Raw genomic sequence first — 21,256 nt, forward strand, 5'->3', positions numbered from 1 at the left:
CAAGTCTCCTTTAAAACCAATTTTCCAATCATATAAAACACTCTAATAATAATGAAAAAACAAATGAAGTTACTCCATCAACCACTCACATAACTGCATCAAAACCTAACTAACAATAAACACTCAACTACAACAACACAACAAAAACATTACATCCATTTTTTTTCCATAAACAAACAGGTGCTATATAGGATCACTGTCTTGTTTTCTTTCAACCTTTCACTAAATATTTTCCTTTACAATTCCAAAGAGAATGTGAAGAGCATGCCAATTACTGTAGATTTATTATTTAATTGCAAATTATTTGAAATAGAACTTTTAAAATAGTATAAAAAGTTAACAGTTTTTTTTCATACAATGTAAAACAGTTCTTTCAAATTGCTTCTGTTCTTTCTTGTGCACACCAAAATTTCACACACGCTTACCCACTTGAAACACGCGCAGAGCAACATGAACTTGTTTCAGACACAAGCCTATGAGGTGTGTTCTTTTTAGTTATTAACCGCAAAATTTTCAGTTCCAAGTGATCCCAAATTATCTTTGATCATTTCCTACTTTGACTCAGCATCCAATAATCCTCAATATCAATGGCTTTAGTTTTCACCACCAGACGTAAGTAAGTGCAACTCAGATATATACATACATATATATATATATATATATACATACATTTATATATATAGAGAGAGATTTATATGGTTTTCTCTTGAGTTTTCTGAGTATAAGGCAGAAGAAGACAACTGAAAGAGAAACCATGGATGTAGAAGTGCAGAAAAAGTTACTTTCTCAAGAAAAATATGGCAGGGCTCAATCTGCAATAAGGTGGTTGGTGCTGGTTGTGTTTGTGGGTTGGATTTTCGTATGGATAATGACTCCCACAAACACTTACCAGCAAAAATGGAAGCATCGCCTTCAAGCAAAGACTAATTCTGGTTTTGGTAAACAAGGTCTCTTTCTGATTCAACTATATATATATATATATATATATGAGCAAATTCACTTCATGTTTACATGCATTTAGTTTTTTGTATTAGATATCCAAATTCCAATTTATGACCTTCTTTTGCAGGTGCAAGGCTTCTGGTTTACACTTCTCCAATCCTGTTGATAGCTGCTTTGGGATGTGTCTACATCCACATAGCCAAAAAAGGAAACGGTTCCAACGCGGAAAGGTCCAATATTTTCTTATTCTTGAAACCCCCATTTCGATCTTCTTATCATATTTGTTCTCCCAAGTGTTTTATTTTGTTAAAAACTAGTTCTGAATAATTGGCTTTGTTAATTTGGTTCATCAGTTATGGAAAGAAAGACGAGGTATCCATATGGAAGCGTTTGGTGTTTGTGAGAGGCCCTCTTGGCATAGTTTCTGGCACAGAACTGGCCTTCTTCTCTATGTTCATTCTTCTCCTCGTTTGGTCCTTATCAATCTATCTGCACAATGGCTTTGCCAAAATCACCCACAAATCAGCAGCAGAACACGGTGTAGAAGTGTAAGAACATTCTTATCAACCACTTAGATTTCAACAACTCGGTACTTGGTTGCAAAACATGTCCTTTAAACTGTCATTAACAAATTGTTATAACCACTTCTTATACACATTATTAAAAAATTCAATTAGAAATTGATTAGTATACCAGTACTAAACTATCTTGTTCTTAATATTCATGAAAAAGGCTTGGTGGTGGTGATGGTGGAGGATTTTATATTAATTTTTTGCAGCTGGCAGAAGAGACTAGCTAGTGCAGGTGTGAAGTTGGGTTTGGTTGGGAACATATGTTTGGCCTTCTTGTTTTTCCCAGTTGTTCGTAGTTCATCAGTGCTACCACTGCTTGGACTCACACCAGAGAGCTGCATCAAATACCATATTTGGCTAGGACACATTGCCATGACCCTTTTCACTGCTCATGGTATTATTTTCATCGTCTATTGGGCAGTTACTCATCAACTTTCAAAGGTTCATCTTCATATCCTTACTACTATATATTCTCTTTCTTTTGGTGCCTTTCGAAATGTCAGCATTTCACAAAGTAAATGTTAAATAAAAATATTTATAAATTTTAAAATGCGAAATATATTTAATGCTCTCTTCACTGAATAATAGCAGTAAAACTGTGGAAGTTGCTGCAATAATAAATTATTACTATCACCAGAAAATTTAATGTATTCATGTGAAAAATCTAAAAAGTAGTGCATCAATGCAATAAACCGAGACAACAATTTATTTTCTAGGGAACGTGAAGAAGATAAAGAGGGAATAGGGAATACACTGAAAATAACATTGAAACGAGGACTCACTCTCACTCAACAACACTCAAGGAATATAAATGTTGATGTTCACACTTTCTTCCTATAAATCAAACCACAATAGCTGTTAAGAGAAAATAGCTCAGGTAATAACAATGTAAAACTCTTATTTAATTAATAATACATTAATTAAATTTTGTAAAAAAGAGGTCACACACATCAACTACATACAACTCAATCTAAAGCTCACCTTATAAACTCATTCCTTATAAACTCGTTTTATAATATTCAGCTTAAAGTCCACTTCTTAATATGATATTAAAATCTACCTTGACGAGTGTTTTTGTTAAACCTATCGTGTCACCTGTATTAAACCACTATCGTATCATCCATAAGTATTATAAGGTTGAATTAGACTTAACGTAGACTTCTTAATCTTAGAAACCATAATTTTATAATGTTCGGTTAGACTTAAAGTTCACTTCTTAATATGATATTAAAGTTTGTCTTAACAAATATTTTTGTTAGACCTATCGCATCACTTGCTATTAGGCTACTATCACACCATTCATAAGTATTATAAGGTTAAATTAGGCTTAAAGTACACTTCTTAATCTTAGAAACCATGACTTTAGTTGACTGTAAAAAAATGACAGTAGCAATATGGAAACTAAATCATAGTTTGACATATATTTGATGTTGTTTGTTTGGGAATATGATTGTATTTTATGTTGGAGGTATGAAGCAGATGTTGGAATGGAAAAGAACAGGGATATCAAATGTAGGTGGAGAGGTAGCTCTGGTTGCTGGTTTGTTGATGTGGATTGCAACCATCCCTCGTATTAGGCGTAAAGCTTTTGAGCTCTTCTTCTACACTCACTACCTCTACATTCTCTTCTTCATCTTTCACGTTGGCTTCGCCTATGCATGCACTATGCTCCCTGCTTTCTACCTCTTCTTAGTTGATCGCTACCTAAGGTTTCTGCAATCAAGACACCAAGTTCGTTTGATTTCTGCTCGTCTTTTGCCTTGTCAAACTCTACAACTCAACTTCTCCAAGACCCATGGTATAATTAATACAACACTACTATAAACTCTAGAGCAAATATTTGATGATATTTTTACATTTTGTAGTTTTATTTATTTATTTTATTGTATATTATGAATGTGTATTTGTCATTAATAAGTTGAAAAAACAACGTGTATACATTGATAATATTATTTTAAAAATCCAACTGAATTAATTATTTTTATTAATTTGTGTGATTATGTAAAAAGTTTCTTATAAACCAAGTTGATGTTAATTAAGTGTCATTGTATTGTATGAATCAGAATTGACATTAACAGAAACATTGGCAAGATATCAAAACAAAATAAAAATTTTAATCAGATGAAACCACAGAATAAGACTAAAAGTCTTCTGCATATAGCTCTTGAGAGTGCTTTATTATTCATGATTTGATTTTTTTTCAGATGTGACATGTGTTTTGGATTTTAGCAGGTTTGAGTTATAGTCCCACAAGTATCATGTTCATAAATATACCAAGCATATCCAAGCTACAGTGGCATCCATTTACCATTACTTCTAATAGTAATTTGGAGCCAAAAGTGCTGAGTGTTGTCATTAAAGGTGAAGGAACTTGGTCCCAGAAGCTCTACCAGATGCTTGCAACCCCTTCTGCAGCAGTTGATCATCTCAGTGTCTCTGTTGAAGGTCCATATGGACCTGCATCAACCAATTATCTAAGGTCTGCATCTACTGAACCAAAAGCAAATTTACATGCAATTTGCATCCCTCACTTGTAGCTAATTCATATCTGAAAATGTTTTGATTTCCTCATATAACTAGGTATGACACTCTTGTGATGGTTAGTGGAGGGAGTGGAATCACCCCTTTTATCTCCATCATCAGGGAGCTAATGTACTTGAACACAGCATTCAGACGTAGAACCCCAAAAGTGATCCTAATTTGTGCATTCAAGAACTCTTCCTATCTCTCAATGCTGGACCTGATCCTTCCAAATTCTGGCACCCCCTTTGATATTTCTAACATGAAACTACAAATTGAGGTCTACATCACAAGAAAGGAGGAGCATATATTGGAAAGTCAAATTCACCTTGAACATATAAGGTTCAAGCCCAAGGCAACAGATGCACCCATATCTGCTATTTTAGGTCCTAACAGTTGGCTTTGGCTTTGTGCTATAATCTCATCCTCCTTCATTATTTTCCTCATCCTAATTGGGATCATTACACGATACATCATTTTCCCTGTAGACCATAATTCTAATAAAATGTTTTCACAAGCTTTGGGGTCATTCCTCAGCGTGTTAGCAGTATGTGTGTCCATAACAATGGCTGCTAGTGTGACTGTTCTTTGGAACAAGAAACACAACGATAAAGAAGCAAAGCAGATGCAGAAGTTAGAAGGGTCATCATCAACAGAACCCCCAGAGTTGAATGGAGGGGATAAAGAACTGGAAAGCCAACCACACCAATCCCTTGTTCAAGCTACAAAAGTGCATTTTGGTGTAAGACCTGATCTGAGAAGTAAGTCATTTACCCCACTTCAAGGGTAAAAAATGCGTTTTAGAACTCTAAAAAATTAGTCAGAAATTGTTTTCATTCACACATTTTAAAAACAGTGGATTTGATCTTCCTTTTTCTAAAACATACTGGATTGATTAAGAACAAAATTGACCACATTTCATAAACAAAAAGACCATACTTAACTATCATTTTTAAAATGCAAGAACTAAAGGCAAATCTGAGCGAATGATGAATAACATGAAGTTTGAATGTTTTATTCTTGTTCTCATTTTCCAGAAATGCTAATGGAAGTTGAAGGGAGAAGAGTGGGAGTTTTTGTTTCGGGACCCAAGAAGATGAGGCAGGAGGTTGCAGCCATTTGCTCATCTGGTTTAGCTCAAAATCTGCACTTTGAGTCTTATAGCTTTAACTGGTAATTTTAGTGGGACTTCTCTAGAACTTGTAAAATGTGCATCTAGTTACTGGTAGAAGCACTGGTCTCAGCCAACAATTTTGCCTTTTTGTTGGTTTAATTATACAAATAGTTAGGTCCTAATCATTGCTTCTAAGAAATTTATTATAAAGAAAAGCAAATAAATTCTCAGTTAAAAATGTAATTAATGGATAAAAAGAGAATGAAAAGGTTTGGTGAAGGACCATCTCCTACTGCTGCTCACCAACATGTTGACTCCAAGCAAATAACATTTCAATTTTCATAAATAATTTTTTTTCTTCCTCAATTTATATATTATCTTCACTAGAAAATCATGAAAAAAAAATTAATTTTAATAACAAAAAATAATTAATTGATATAATAACTAAATTAGATATTATTTTAAAAACTAAAAAAAAATTTAAATCAATTTTTATTATGTTTCTAAAGTGGTAGTCAATTAGATACTAATTTAGAAATCATTTAACAATAATAAAAACTAATTTAAAAATTAAAATTTTTTAAATGATCTTTAATTTAATCACTTACTAACTAATTATTTTTTAGTTATAAAATTAATTTCTATTTTATAATCTTGTGATTACTATATATATGTATTTTTTTTTCTTTGTTCATAAACAAATAACTTTTTGTCTTAAATTTTGTTATAAAGTAAATTACGTAGCAATAAAGGTTGTAAGACAGTTCGGTTTATTTTGCCAAAACGAGGTAAACAGACTAAAATTCTGTGCTAACTTTTTTAAAAAAAGTTGTTTTTTATTTAATATAATATCACTTTTCATCATTTAAATTTTTAATTGATTAATAAATGTCTATAATGAATAGATTAAATTATTACTTTTACATATTAAATTATTTCATTATAATTAATAATTAGAACTTAAATTTGTGAGTGTTAATTATTTAAATATAAAATCTATTATATATTTACATCATTCAAATATAATACAAATATTTTTATTTTTTAAACTATTTTTTTCATTTAAATTTTAAGGGAAGAATAATTGAAAATATCTATTCACCCACCAAATTAAGCAGTGGACTGGTGGGTCTCATTTACTCTATCACCCCTACACAACATGTATTTTTTTTCAAGAAAATAATCACTACATAACATTATAGAATAGTTTTATATTCAATAAGTAGTAGGTGAGTTTTTATTAGTTAATTGAGCATAAAAAAAATAGAGATATATAAGAGTCGGGTTTAACCAAGCTCATTATTTAATTTAATAAAAAATGATTTATGCTTTTATGCATGTTGTTATTAATACATAGTTATACATTAAAATAAAATAAAAACTAGTGTGGTGATGTTTAATACAGTGGTGCCATGATTATATTTATGGAAAGTCTTCAATTTGACTAAATACAATGGAGTCTTCAATTAATAAGATACCCAATTCCAGGAGAAAAAGACGAAAATGCCCTTAAAATGGTTAAATATATAAGTACATTCTGGATCCTTTTTTCAGAATATGTTTCCAGAACAAATTTTTTGTATTGCAGATTTTTTTTTATCTGAAATGGGTTTTTGATTAAAAATGTTCGGTAGGAAGAATTTGACATAACAAACTAATAAGTGACCATAAACATGGGTTGGCCAAACAAATCCACATATAAGGAATTTAATTAAGTTTTAATAACATCTTTATCTTGTGTAATAATAAGATAGTTAGATGCATGAACCAGCTTTAATTATCAGTAGTTGAAATTAGTTTACTACACTTAACCTCTTATTTTAGAAAATGCTAGAAGCTTCTAGAAAATATAGTCAAGATATTATTCTTTGATGTTTTTTACACTGTACTTGTTTTAAGAACATTTTATTTTGTTGACAAACTTGCTAGTTATGGCTTAGTTCATAAACATAACTATGCTGGGTGAAATTAGATTCCTAGTTTTATTAATTGTGGCTTTATCAGAAACAGGAATGATTTTCCTCCCCCCTGAGTTTTGCCCTAATCCACTCCTAGTTGCTATGTACCTTTGTTTTTCATTTATGAAAAATTTGATGTATCAATTTTGTTGAGGTATTAAGTTTCTGCAGTGATGCTTTAGCAGATCAACCTTTTCATAAAAAATATTACATTTTTTTAATAATTTTTAAACTAATTACATTTAATGAAAAAAAGGAAAAAACTATATGAAATTCATTATTCTGGAGAGAAAATGATATCATGGAATGGCCTGCTGGAACATTAAAAAAATGATTTTATGGAGAGAAAAATCATCTTCAAATCTAGTGTAGGTTTTCCAAGAAGAATAAAATGAGTTTCATTCTTTTTGGTCTTTAATTGTTCGCAGGTTTTAGAGTGCATGGAGACTTTTTGCAACCATTAGCCGCAGCATGGAATATACCAAATTTGAAAAATTAATGAGAGAAATTATCATGGTCACTTTTTTACTTTGTTTTTTCTTCTTTGGCACTACATAAGTCAATAAATGAGGGAAACTATCATTGTCCTAAGCAAGAACTCAGCAAATGTTTGGATCAAAGTTGAGATCAGATTCAAATGTACTGTTTTACTCTGGAAGCAACAAATCTTTCAACCTCAATTCATGCATTGGAACTCACATTTTAATATTGAAATTCGGAAAAATATTTTTAGTGACTTGGAACCACACATGCATTTTACACAGTTTTGTTCAGTTGACTACACTCCACATGATGTTAAAGCAAGAGTGTATATATCAATAAAATATGTTTATATGAAACAATGCAATGTATAAAATAAAAGCAAGTCAAATATTGGCACATCTTTAACTCTAGAACCATAGAACAGAAAGTAACAATTCAACGATAAGCTCAATTATGGGAGAAGAACAAGTGCATAAATTCTACTTCGAATGTTAGGCTGATCAACGGCATATAACTAATATATACAGCGAGATCTGTTTATGCTTTTACAAAAACACATGTTACAAAATGCGATCAAAAGTGAAAAGAATAATGAAATCCTCAAACATGCACAAGCCTCCCTACAGATACTTCTAACCTCTATCTACATGTACTATTCTGGATTCATTGGATTAACACCATAAAATAATTTGTTGCCAAGAACATGGTAAACCAGGGAATAACTTGGTATTCTGGTCCCCACAATCATATCCAAAGGAAAGGATGCACAGTCCTTACGTGTGACATGATCAATGAGATTGATATGTAGCTAATCAGATTTCTTTAAGCAGGAATCAGATGTGTACCACAGTCCTGACGTAAAATCTATATTCACTTTTAGTTTCGTTCTACATTTGGAACTGATGAAAGTCTCTCTTCCAGGTCTGCCAGCAAATCTTGATATTCTGTAAATGCTGGGTGTGACTGTTGTGCAAAGGAAACAGATAGGAACATCATATTTAGTTCATTCAAGCGTACATGTCATGATGCCAAGACAATAACCTACAACAAATAGATATACCTCCATAGTGGTGCTGTACGTTTTCCACAACCGAACATCATGACTGAACAAGTCAAAAAGAACCTAAAAAATCTCAAAAGAATACACTGGTCAACAAAATTGAACCCTTTCTAAAATGGAAAAAGATCCACGTAATATCTCCCTTAGATACATTTGGCAATCTCTTTAAAAGAAAAAAAAATACAAAATTGGCATATGAAACATGTTCCCGGCAAGACAATCTAAAAATAAGTTTCACTTGTATGTGTAGGCAGTTACCCCAAAAAAATCCGGATGCACATTCCCTCGTTTCTTACTCAAATGGATCAATAAGCCACTATCTTTTTCTTTCTGTCAAACAACTAAATGGGTAATAAGTTTATGCGGTAGTTGTTACTAAGGATACACACACACACAAACTAAAGAGTACGGTTTTCTCTTTGGTTTGCCCATTAACTTATAAAGCATGTCATACTGAGGGACCTTGTCACACTACAATTATGTCAAAAGAAAGAGATAAGACAGGAAAAAGAGCCATATTAACTTGGACATGCTTTACACAAGTCACAACTGACGTATTTTGAATTCATCATATAGATCGATAGAGAAACAGATGGAGATGTAAACCATAGGTTCAAGCAGGGTATATGAAATAGAGTGCTTCAAGGGCTATATGACAAAAAGGTAACACTCAAGCTCGAAGGAAAATTTTACCACAATCATAAGGGCTAAAATTCATATGGAACTAAATAAATGTTAAACAATGTAAAGTTAACAAGAAAATAAACTCTATGTAAGAGATGACAAATGTTGCCCTGAATGAGTGAACATTCTGGACAAAATGGGATTAGGAATGTATTAGAAAAAAGGTTGGGGTAGTACCTACGATGGAAAAGATGGAAAAAAAGTCATATTAGCTAATTCAGACATGCATGACGATGAGTCATAAAGGCCCCACCCAGAAAAAAAGAGTATACTTAAGGGCCTGATTGTCTTACATTCAGAAACAATTCCTCCCACCAAACAAGTTCCAATGGAAAAATTCGGGTACCCATCCCAACTACGTTCAATAGTTCATAACCCATTCTATTAAACTAGCCAAATCTCTCTCTTCTTTTTTTGGCTTATAATTTCAACATTAGTTTTGATGAATTCATGTCAGCATAATTTCAGATCTTGCTGTCCTGTACAGACAAAAGTCAAACATACCTCGGAACGTCTTAAGAGAGTAGCCAGGACAACTATCCATTCCTTAAACTTCACAGAGCACATATGTGCCAGGAGAAAATCAGCATCCAAGCGGCTCTGTAATGTTCCCATTTGAAACTGATACCAAAAAATAATGTTCAATAATGGAGAAAAAAAACTACATAAAATATCAGGACAGATCTATACAAGTTCATGCCAAATGATCATAGATTTTATAGCGTATTAAAAATTGGCTTCAGAAATCAGTAACCCCCTTTACTTGGTTATTTTTTTTATTAAGGTATCACTGAAGAAAGCATCACTATGACAATATGACATCCCAACTAGATTGGCATCTCATATCTTACCAATCACCCACTCTCCCAAGGATATGTATATAAAAGAGAAAAAGAAACAGCAAGACAAAAAAAAAATCATGGGGGACCTAATCAAAATTCATGAATCAAGAAAATCTATATTCCAGCACACCAAACCTATTTCTAAAAAAATAAAAACTTAAAGGAATAACATCCAGCCACATGAACTCAATCTTAGTCAACCCCCAAATTAGCAAGTCTATCAGTCAACACATCTATTTCTCTTCCTATAAATGTGAGAAATTTCAAAATTCACAATGTTACACATAGCCAAGAACCACTTCCATCTTCCCTTGATATCATAACGTTCTCCATAGAAAAAGAAAATTTACCAAAGAGAGAAAAGAAGGAAAATAAAACAAGAGGATAAAGAATTCTCCAATATCACAAGACCTCCTTTAGAGCATAATTGACCAATTTCATTAAGTTAGCATAACAAACCTATCTAACAAGCTCATATCTAAACCACAAACCTTGTACCAAAATATACCAGGCCACGGAAACAGTTTGTAGTCTTATTAGAGAATAGAACTAAGGCTTGAGTAAATAAAAAAGAAGAAAAGGTACACCAAGTATGAAAGATTTCACGCATCCTATAACAACTATAGGAAGAGAGGTTGAAAAGAGAAAAGGTGATGTAAAAACCAATGAAATGGAAATGTTAAAATCCAAAACCTTTTGGCTTATTAGTTCAAGCCCAGAAGCGAAATTCTCCAACCGAGCACTTCCTTCTCTTTCGCGTTGTAAATACTCCTACAATTGGTGCCATTGAACAATTTAAACACTTAAAAGTAGAAAGAAAGTTATCTTAGGGATTAGAAAAATCAATCAGCAAGATCTTACCACTAAACCAAACTGAGTGCCTTTTACAAATGCAACCAGCTTGGAGAGCTCTTTCCCAGCCATCAGGTAACTAGCATGATTTTCTAAAATATTCTTAACAGAGGTAACATGGGCACTTTGTTCTTTGAATGAGGAGCTGCTCCATAGATAATTACTAGTTAGTATGGTTGGCAACTTTGATGCTGGAGCAACCAAAAAAACATAATTGACTAAAGTTTACATGAACCTTTTATCTAATGATTGCTTCCTCTCACTAGAACGAAAAAGAAAATAGCCTAAAAATCTTGGAGACAGTTTATCTGAATCAGCAGATGCTTGGTCATGCTCCCGACCAGATCTTAGCAAGAACCGCACCTTAGAACCCAAAACAGAATAGTTAACAAAACGGAACTTATACAAGATTTATTACTTGACCAGCAAAAATGAACAGTCCAATAGCATTTCAAAATAATACCAGCTCCCCAGCAAGCTCATACAGTGATTCATCAAGTGTTGCCTGTAAAAGTTTGATAATCACATTATTGATGTAACTAAAGTTCATTAAATCAAACAGAAAAAAAAAAAACAACTTAAGCAATCAAATCCCAAACCTGTAATAATCGTAAAGCACAGTACTGACTGACAGCAGGACCTTCCAGTTTGGCAATGACCTGTTATATTCATATGAAATTTATTAAATTTAACTAAGCAAGTCTAAAATATACTTAATACTACAATAATACCAGAAAAAAAAATCCTATGTTATATTTTTTAAAGTAACAGTGCACCATGTGAGAGAATAGTCTAACCGCTCAGAAAATTTAAAACCTAATAAATGTCAGAATTGTCATTCCTAATGCAACATTCAATTCATAAACCAATTCTTTCAGAAAGGAGAAACCTTGGCATGAATAAAAGAACAAACTAATTATGATTTAAAATTGAATCAAACAAATCTTATTATAAGAAAGCAAGCACAGAATGATAAAATATTAGCATTCCTACAGATAAAGGGACCTATTAAGAAAGGCAAGTAAGTCTTACAAGTATATAGCATGCTGCAGTGCGGTACCATCTACCTTGAAAGCATTCCTCAAACAATCTATACAGAAACCCCCAAAAGAATTAGACATCCAAAATATACAATGAAAAAACATTTACAACAAAATTTCACATAGTAATCAAAGTTGAAATTAAAATGAAAAGCATAGATGCTTGAAGGGCATACTCAGTTGATCTTCCAGCAGCAGCAAATAAATCTGCCCAATGACGACCATCGGTTTTTCTTGCAACACTTACAACAACATCAAGGTACTCTGGAAAATTCCTGATCAGGTCACAGGTCTTCTCTAAAAGGGAGCTTTTAACAGGTTTAACAACTGAGATCTGGTTCTTGTTCACATTTGGCCTGGAATAATTGGCGTGACAATTAAACAGCCAACACAAAAACCATAAGGCAACTAAGTTTTACACCAAGAAATCACTGCATCCATGCTTAAGCAAAGGAAAACGCAGAGAAACTACAGCCAACTACACCACCAAACTTCCTCAGCTCAAATTAATATCATATTTCAGATTACAGGAATGATCGGATCATGAGATGTAAGTCCTGCTGATTTATAAATGAAGGCTTCAGCAGGTAAATTTCAAAGTGTTTGGGGTTTATAACTTCTAGACAAGTTTTCAGTTTGAAGAAAACCAAAATATTGATCCAACCAGTGAATTAAACTCTGTTTTTATGAAGGCTGTTAAAGGTGAATGGCACCTTTAAGGCACTAAAATCAGCAGCCAGAACACATGATGAAATATTTACAAAAATATAAACTTTTACATTGTAACTATTATATTTAACGTATAAATCAAGTCTAACAAAATTCCATATTATTTAAAAACTATATGATATTTTATATACAATATCAAATCTAAAATACAAGCAAATAGCTATTATCAGATTACAGTACACATCTACAAATGCCAAAATATCTAAAATTTTGATTTACATGATCACAAGAATAATATCTCATGATTCAATAATTGCATTGATGAAATTTACTTCTTGAAAAGTGTTTTTAAAAGTGTAATTATACATAGTATGCCACTTACTTAGTGTTGATTGGTTCTGTCACATTTTTAGAGTATTAACATTTCAAGATTGAAGTACCTGGATATATCTGCTTCAAATACTGTAAAAAGAAGCCACTCTAGACAATGTGAAAAATGAGGCTTCTCGGCTGATAGCTCTGCCAGCCTTAAAGCTTCCTCAATTTTGTCCCTCTAGAAGAAACATAAATAAACAGGAAATAATCAGACAACTATTCCTTTTCTCTATAGAACAGGAGTTTTTTATTAAGAGAGAAATGATAAGTTAAAATAAAGGGTCTAACATGGCTCAAAAAAAATCATAAAAAATAAAAGCAACAACCCCGCAACTTTAACCAGAGAATTGCAGGCTCCCAAAACTCTTTGAATATGTGAATGTGACAGTTCTTAAATCTTATTTAATCTATTTTTCTTATACAATAGAGGTGAGAAATAAGAAGAGTAGAAACTCAGAGAATAAGCAATCCTTATAAGAAATATAAAAGACATATATGTTCCATCTAGAACAAAAACAGGACAAAATCTGTTTGACAATTCACACATCCTCTGTGATAGTTCTGAATTATTTTCTTATCAAACTCTTTGCATGTTTCAAAGCAATGGATCACAAATTATGGCAAATATGAACAAAGACTATGACAAATTCAACAAGATTAAAGACCAATTCTACTTTATATATAGTGCCTCTGAAAGTAAAAAATTGAAACTCTTATCAAACTTCTCAAAGACCAACATCAATAATGAAAATTGCAATTTTCTCTATTGCTTTCTTAGATACTTATGTTCATTACACTGTTCATATGATACCTAGTAAAAATATACCTTTGACTCCATTTCTTTTAATTTAATATTCGTATGTGACCCCAGGGTGGGAATATACATGATCGTCAATCAGAATTCAAATCATAAAGTTGCCTTAATTTATGATCATAATCCCTCTGAAAGATTCAAATTGCTTATGAAGTCACAGGCAATATAAAATCTGAAGGAAATTGGAACTCAATTCATAAAATTGGAAAAATCAAGTGATTTTTTTCGACTTCATAATCTGATCCATTTGAAAGGTTTTTGACCCAGTGTAATCTGTTGACCCAGTTTTAAAGTTAGTGGCCCTAGATTTGGTTCTATACTGTTTGAAGCTTGTCTCTGCATGACTGCAAACCCTAACATCAAAGTTGTTGTTGTTGTTGCTGCTGCTAAATCAAACCCTGAACCTAACCACCATTATTCTCCCTCCGTCTGAACAAAGCTGCAACCACCATTTCTGATGAAAGTTCTATTATTTTGGTGTTTAACCTTTGCTTTATGGTCAACAATGAAGAATCAAGCTGCGATTCAGTAAGTAATTGTTCAACTGATTCTAAAAGCTATGATCAATTATTAATTGCATTTAAGGAAACGCATGATAAAGCTAATAGACTTGTTGTCATATGTAATAAGCTAAGAAGTGCCAATAATCTTCTTGAACCTAAGGTTAAGTCTTTAGAAAAAGAGCTGCATAATGCTAAAACAGAATTAGTTACTCTTGAATTAATGTGTTTGCATGCTTCCATTAAAACCTGTGAAAACTGCAAAGGTTTAGAAAATAAAGTAGAATATCTTCTAAAAACCTTATCTAAGTTTACCATGGGTAGAGATAATCTTGAAACCATTCTAGGTTCTCAAAATGCTGTTTTAATAAAAATGGAATATAATATAACCCTGGGAAGAAGAAGAATGTTAAAAGATTATCAAGCTTCTTTGTTTCTGCTAAAACAAAGTATTCTTCTTTCAATAATTTTAAACCAATGCATTCAGTTTCCTGTTTTTATTGCATGAAGTCTGGTCATATTATATTGATTCCATTTTCTCAATATAAATAAAGCACATGCCTTGTCTCGTAAACACACAGGTTCAACTAATACCTCTCTATTTATTATAGTTTAACAATGATTTTTACCCACCTCTAGATTTAAGGTAAAATCCTGATTTTGATTGCAGAGATGATATTTATTGGTTCATATAGTGAATGCATGCCATACTAAAAAAAATCCTTTAAAGTATTGAATGAAAAAGGCAACCAAGAGACCAAAAAAACCCAAAAATAGAATATGAACCAAGAGCTCAAGAAATTATAACAATCTTCAATTTAACTCAATGCAGTACCTGAAGAAGATGGCGGAGTAAGCAGTGAAGTATTGTTTGTGCTTGAGGAGATGGTTCAAAACATGGAAATTCAGCACTTGATGAAAATGACATTCTCTGGGAAACACCAACAACTACACCAGCATTTGGAAGAAGACCCAAAGGGTAAACTTCACGATCAAACTCCAGCTCTGGGTCCAACTAAAAATTGTGGCAAATATCAGAAAATTAACTGATTTCAGAATGAAGGAATGACTGAAGTTATTTGTTTCAAATAGAATAAATTGTTTTTTCTTTACAAGATCTATTATCTACCAGATAAATTGTAAGACAATGCAGAAATTACTCAATAAAGGAAACAGAGTAAAGAAGATAAGAAGTCAGATATGATGTGTAGTTCTTCATTTAGAGTGAAACCAGAGTATTATAATATGAAGCCAATCACATACACAAACTACGTGGACCTTCAATTGCATGTGATTTCTTCATAATTATAATACAATATAAACAAAAAAATCTGAAAGGATGAATACAATGTCAAATGTTAAGGGAAGAAAATTTTGAATAAATGAATATGAGGTAATGCAGTATGTTCAACGCAGCCTACAAGGTTGTAAACATCCTTTCCGGTTAATCTATACCTGTAAGAAATCTTCCTGCTTAAAAGGATTAGCACCTGGAGATGGATACCAAACCTGCAACAGTAAACTTCCATGTAAAAAATTATCAGACAGAGTAAAAAGGAAATACACCACAGGGTGAATCAAGAGTTAAAAACCTAGTCAAATTTAGGGAAGTACATACAGCGAATAGGAAAGATCTTAACAGTTTACCTGCATTCCCCGATGACCATAATCTAACCATGAAACTTCTTCAATCAAATTTGTTTTATCCTCAGACTGGCCACAGGTGACCCAAAACAGTTCGACCGAATCAGTAAGATTTCTCTCCCGTCCATCATCCAGATCAAGAAGTGAAAGCTCCCCGTTTGCCCTCAATATCAAACATCTAGAACAAAAAACACTTTCATGAGGAATGTAATGTGAAAATATAAGCCCACCTCCTCCTGCATTGGATGCTTCCATCCTAGTTAATTTTTCTTAGCACAAAACAATAAGGAAAAAAAATTTCTCAAGATGAATTATTAGTTAGAGAAAAATAGCACTAAGGACAGCAACAAAATTAGAGAAATAGCGAACCAAATTGGAGAAAGTAAGTAAGGCTGTTCACAAGAACATATACCTAGCTGGCTCTCTTGTTAATGAATCTGATGAAACTGAACTGTAATTGTTTGAAATAGATTCTCTTGGAAGTTGATCAGGAATGAATCGCATCGCAGCAGGATGGCTCTTGGCAGTCATAATTGAAAGTTCTCGTACTGCAGAAAGCTGTTTGTCATGTTATCACTTAAAAATGTATAACAATGCAGGATTTATAGAAGAAAACTTAAATAAATAAAAAGGGCATAACAAGCAATAGTCTTACTTGAGGCCAAAAAAAGTAGAAGAACTATTTGAAAGTATGCATTTACCTGTAAATCTGGACTTCCTGAAGGAGATAATTCACCAAATAATTTCACATGGAATATGTGGACATCAAATGGTCTATAAGTAAGCAGCATATGATCTTGGTACACATCCATCACCATTGGTTTAGCAAGCAACGGTTTTCGACAGAGTAATGAACTTTGATCAAGGTGATATCTTGGGTAAAAGAGCAATTCATACCTGAAGATAAAATGAGGAGACACAAGAGACAGTGGATTTAGAACAAAATGGTGTTGCATAATGCTACAAAAAGACATAATTTAAATGAGACCTATTTCTTTTCTTGTGTGTGGACATCTACTAGAATTAGGCTTTTTCATACATGTACATTGCTCAACACCACTTGATTATGAAAGATATTTTGACTAGCACTAAAATTTGTGAAGCATCAACAACATGTAACATGTTAAGTGACAAGAGTATCTCACGTGTTGGATGAATCAACATAGTTGCAGACAACAACAATTTTGCCCAGCCATAACAAGCCTTTACACTGAATCTTTTGCTCTTGAGTAACATCTCCAAATACTCTCCATCTTTTCAGTCGTATGTCATACAATATCAAACCATGAAGACCAGCAATAGCTAAGTACATCCCATCCTGGCTGGCTGCCACATGTTGAACAGGCCAGTTTTGGGAAATATAAGAAACCTGCACAAGCTTTTCAACTTTAGAAGGGATTTCCATACAGCAAATTACATGTTCACAATTTGACAATCAAACACGTAACTGGAAGCTTAAGATGTAGCATTTTAAGTTCATCCGTCTCTTCTGACTGCACAATGAGTAGACGGTCTTCTCCATAAATCACTTGACGGATATATGTAGTGCCTGAAACACCTCTGCTAAGACAGCATTTCCCAAATGAGAACGATAGAATTCTCTCGGAACACCCCTCCTCAATAGCATAAAGTCTATATCCATATTCATCCCACTGCATCAGTGAGGTACCACCCATCAATGATTCATACTTACAATCATGGTTTGATTTAGCAATTGGGGAAGACATGGAACTTAAGCCTATTTGTCGGACAGTTGACATCAAGCGACAACCAGAAACGGACCAAACTGTAAGCCCTCTTAACTTCCACCCGACTGCAAAAGCGGAATTATCGGGTGTCCAAGCAATGCAACTAACAGGACCAGTGTCATCCATTGAATATCTGCAATTTAATATTTCAAGCCATCAAACCAAACTCCATCTAAATAAAAGGAAAATACTCTCTAGAGTGAGTTTGTATCTAAAGTGCACAAGAGTGTATCCACACTTGATCTTAAAAAAGTATATCATGATCTTACCCACTCAAATTCAATGGTGGATACATCCTTATTTGTGCAATTTATAGATAAGCTCATTTTAGAGGAGCCTTATCTGTAAATGACATTCAACACAAGTCCCAATATACTGTAAGATAGAGATAACTATAGTCATATGTCTTCTTACACTCTGAAATTGCATGCATTCAATAGACAGCAAAGAAATGTAATTTTATAATGACTGGTTTTGGATAACTATGGTCATTGCTGATCTTTCCAATAATGTTAACTGTGACTATATACTTTCAAAACATAAAAAAAAAGTAATAAAAATGAGATAGCATTAACATCAAGGATACATAACACAACATTAGACCGGGTATTTATTCATAATCTTTGAGAGAACTTGTGTGTCAAGCTTGGAAAAGTATATCATGAAGGTTTCAATCTGATACTGATTCCTTAGATGTATAATAAACAAAACTTACCCCCAGTCATACAAAGAGACTGCACGTATAAGTGATACTGATTCTGCCAAATCATACAACTCCACTGTTCCTCTTTTAGTACCAACAGCAAGAATTTGCTGCTCTAGAGCTACTGAGGCACAGACAGCATCCCCACCAGACAACCTCTTTTCTGCTTTGATACAGTCAACTTGCTTTAGGCCTTTTTTACTCACAGAACATGAGACAAGTTGCCCATCAGAATACAAGACAAATAGCAACCTCAATGGAAGGCAAAGTTCAAGTTGATTGATTTCAGACTTTTTAGGAATAACATGGTTGAACATAACAGACTTCGGTTGAGTTTTAGGAGAAAGACCATTCTCTAGTGTAGGTGGCAGTTGAGAACTGTCAAAGCTAGCAGTGGGTTGTGGATCAAATTCAAAAGCCCCAAAGAACTGTTCAGGAGATCAAAAAATCATAGTAATATTGTTAAAAAAAATTATTGTATTACATGGCTGAATATTGCTGGATATCAATGATCATACAATGTCCAAAATTGTTTAGTCGAGTATTTTAAATTACCTCCCCTTTCCAAGACATGCTGTATAAAGTTCCATCAGAAAGTCCGAGTAACATATGTTTGTTATCACAGACAATATTGCTCCTGGCAAAACAGTAGAATAAAAAGAAGTATCAAAATCACACTGCAAATGGCTTCAGATTTAAACTATGATACAGAGTGAAGCACAGAAAGTTGACACTTTCTAGGAAACATTGAGGAATTAGAAGTTTATAACTTGGTATGGCCAGTGGGTTAAAAAGAGATCGTGTAGGAAACATTGAGGAATTAGAAGTTTATAACTTGGTATGGCCAGTGGGTTAAAAAGAGATCGTGTAGACACCCAATTGTGATAATAATTAATAACCCATAATATGACACATACCGTTGATACCAATAGTTACTTTGTAAAGCATTGGCCCTTACACAATCAAATGGATACAGACTTTTACAAGAGGCATATTCTTCAGAGCTAATACAATACTCCTTCTACTTTTTATTTACAAATACCTATACTCTTTACTTCTCTCTTCATTTCCTATCTATCAGGAAGACATTACACTCAATTTCAACTATCACAAACTAATAAACATACGTTTTGTTGGTTTTGTAAAATGGACGATATACAATTTTTAATTACTAAAAAAAACTCTATTCAATTCACATTCCACAATCCATACCAGTAGGAGTCTAATACTTTTGTTCAATCAAACTAATTCATTTCATATAGATGAAGAAAATTATAAAATCAAAACGAGAAGGAAACTTACACAGACAAATCCTTTACTGCAAAAGGAACTTGCTCTGTAAGCAGAAGAGAAATGATAGCAAGGCACAAAGCAGGTGGATGTCTCCCACCAGTGTGTATTCTTTTATCCGAGAACTGGACTTTGAAAATATGAAGAAAGAAGCTAGATGTCTGCAGATGGAAAATATAGAAGCATAAGGAAGATGAATATGACTGGATGATTTATACTTAGAAAGTAAAGTTGGTCATTCATTAATCATATATCAAAAGACTAGCAAACTTACAAGAATAGCAATTAATTTGGCATCAGGGCTCCACACGGCCTGCAAGTTTTCTCCTTCCCTCTGCAATGAATCTGAATCTCTCTTGTACTTCCCCAATCTCACTCTATGCTGAACCAACAAAAAATCATAAACACTGTTAAGCCCAAACTCTTTATACCACATTACAGCAATCATCCCCATATATCCCATGAAACCCACTTCATCTTTCATCCTAAAATTTAAAAATAAATATATACCCATTATACTTAACTTCAATTACCCACATTTCAGAAACTCACCTCCATCAAAACCCAGTTAACATTTTTTCCCAAAAAAAAAAAAATATTAACACAATTGAGTATAATCACAAATTCCCAATAAACTCGCATTAATGAAAACCAGTCCACACACAAAAACAACACACACACATTGATTCAAACACCCACATTTAAGAATCCCACCTCCAGGAAAACCCATATCAATTCTCTCAAAAAACAAAAGAATTTATACAGAACCCAACCACACAACCGGTAAAACACGGATCCATGTACCTGGGAAGTGCTCCAAAGTTCAAAGTGAGTGGGGGAGACAACGAGCAACGTGCGATTGATGACTTTGAGGTACACAATCTTGTGTGCAGATGCACACAGTCCTTGCTCGAGAAGGATGACCTGAGGCCACCCATATGCCATATACATGTTTTTCCTCTTGTCTTCTCAGATTTGGTTGTGATTGTTACAATCTGTGACGGATCTAGAATAAGCAGAGCGATATGAGGAACTGCAAAACCGAGATCATGAGCATTTCCTAAGGACGCTAATTGTTCAGCTTTGATCCACGATTCGGATTTGCGATTGGAACAACAACAACCAAGTTCAACTACAAGGCCACCCCAACAACACACTGAAAATTAAATTAGAATATCGTTTTTCTCACAGAAAATTGTATGCATAGTAATACTCATAAATAATAAATTAATAACAATTCATCTCTATACATCAATCTATATGCCACGTAATAAATATTTTCTATTAATTTACATTGCCATACAATTCAAATATATATATATATATATGTATATATGTATGTATGATTTTAATTTTAATACGTGATTAAGTTGTTTTAATTTATCATAAATTTTTATATTTGTAGAATTTTACCTTTTAATTCCTATTCTTAAAATTTACCACCTA

At 33.0% G+C, this 21,256-nt stretch overlaps 2 protein-coding genes across 2 annotated transcripts; one reads left to right on the forward strand and one right to left on the reverse strand.

Moving 5' to 3' along the window:
- Positions 1-644: 644 nt before the first annotated feature.
- On the forward strand, positions 645-5,328 carry LOC137825585 (ferric reduction oxidase 2-like). The gene is made up of 8 exons (XM_068631286.1): positions 645-947; positions 1,070-1,172; positions 1,296-1,490; positions 1,721-1,955; positions 2,994-3,312; positions 3,747-3,993; positions 4,095-4,795; positions 5,072-5,328. Exons 1-8 carry the CDS (start codon positions 755-757, stop codon positions 5,209-5,211), a joined length of 2,133 nt encoding a protein of 710 aa, XP_068487387.1. The 5' UTR covers positions 645-754; the 3' UTR covers positions 5,212-5,328.
- Positions 5,329-8,017: 2,689 nt separating this feature from the next.
- LOC137823759 (uncharacterized) lies at positions 8,018-21,031 on the reverse strand. Its single transcript, XM_068629018.1, has 23 exons — positions 20,615-21,031; positions 20,085-20,192; positions 19,823-19,971; positions 19,076-19,157; positions 18,533-18,948; positions 17,518-17,950; positions 17,215-17,438; positions 16,771-16,966; positions 16,482-16,627; positions 16,073-16,247; positions 15,881-15,934; positions 15,261-15,440; positions 13,177-13,289; positions 12,244-12,423; positions 12,060-12,117; positions 11,627-11,686; positions 11,491-11,532; positions 11,263-11,390; positions 11,037-11,172; positions 10,869-10,946; positions 9,838-9,954; positions 8,650-8,712; positions 8,018-8,552 (listed from the first exon to the last, which is right to left on the reverse strand). Exons 1-23 carry the CDS (start codon positions 20,759-20,761, stop codon positions 8,466-8,468), a joined length of 3,372 nt encoding a protein of 1,123 aa, XP_068485119.1. The 5' UTR covers positions 20,762-21,031; the 3' UTR covers positions 8,018-8,465.
- Between the last annotated feature and the right edge of the window lie 225 nt (positions 21,032-21,256).

The sequence above is a fragment of the Phaseolus vulgaris genome, chromosome 8, assembly GCF_000499845.2.
Source record: "Phaseolus vulgaris cultivar G19833 chromosome 8, P. vulgaris v2.0, whole genome shotgun sequence".
Taxonomy (NCBI): Eukaryota; Viridiplantae; Streptophyta; class Magnoliopsida; order Fabales; family Fabaceae; genus Phaseolus; species Phaseolus vulgaris.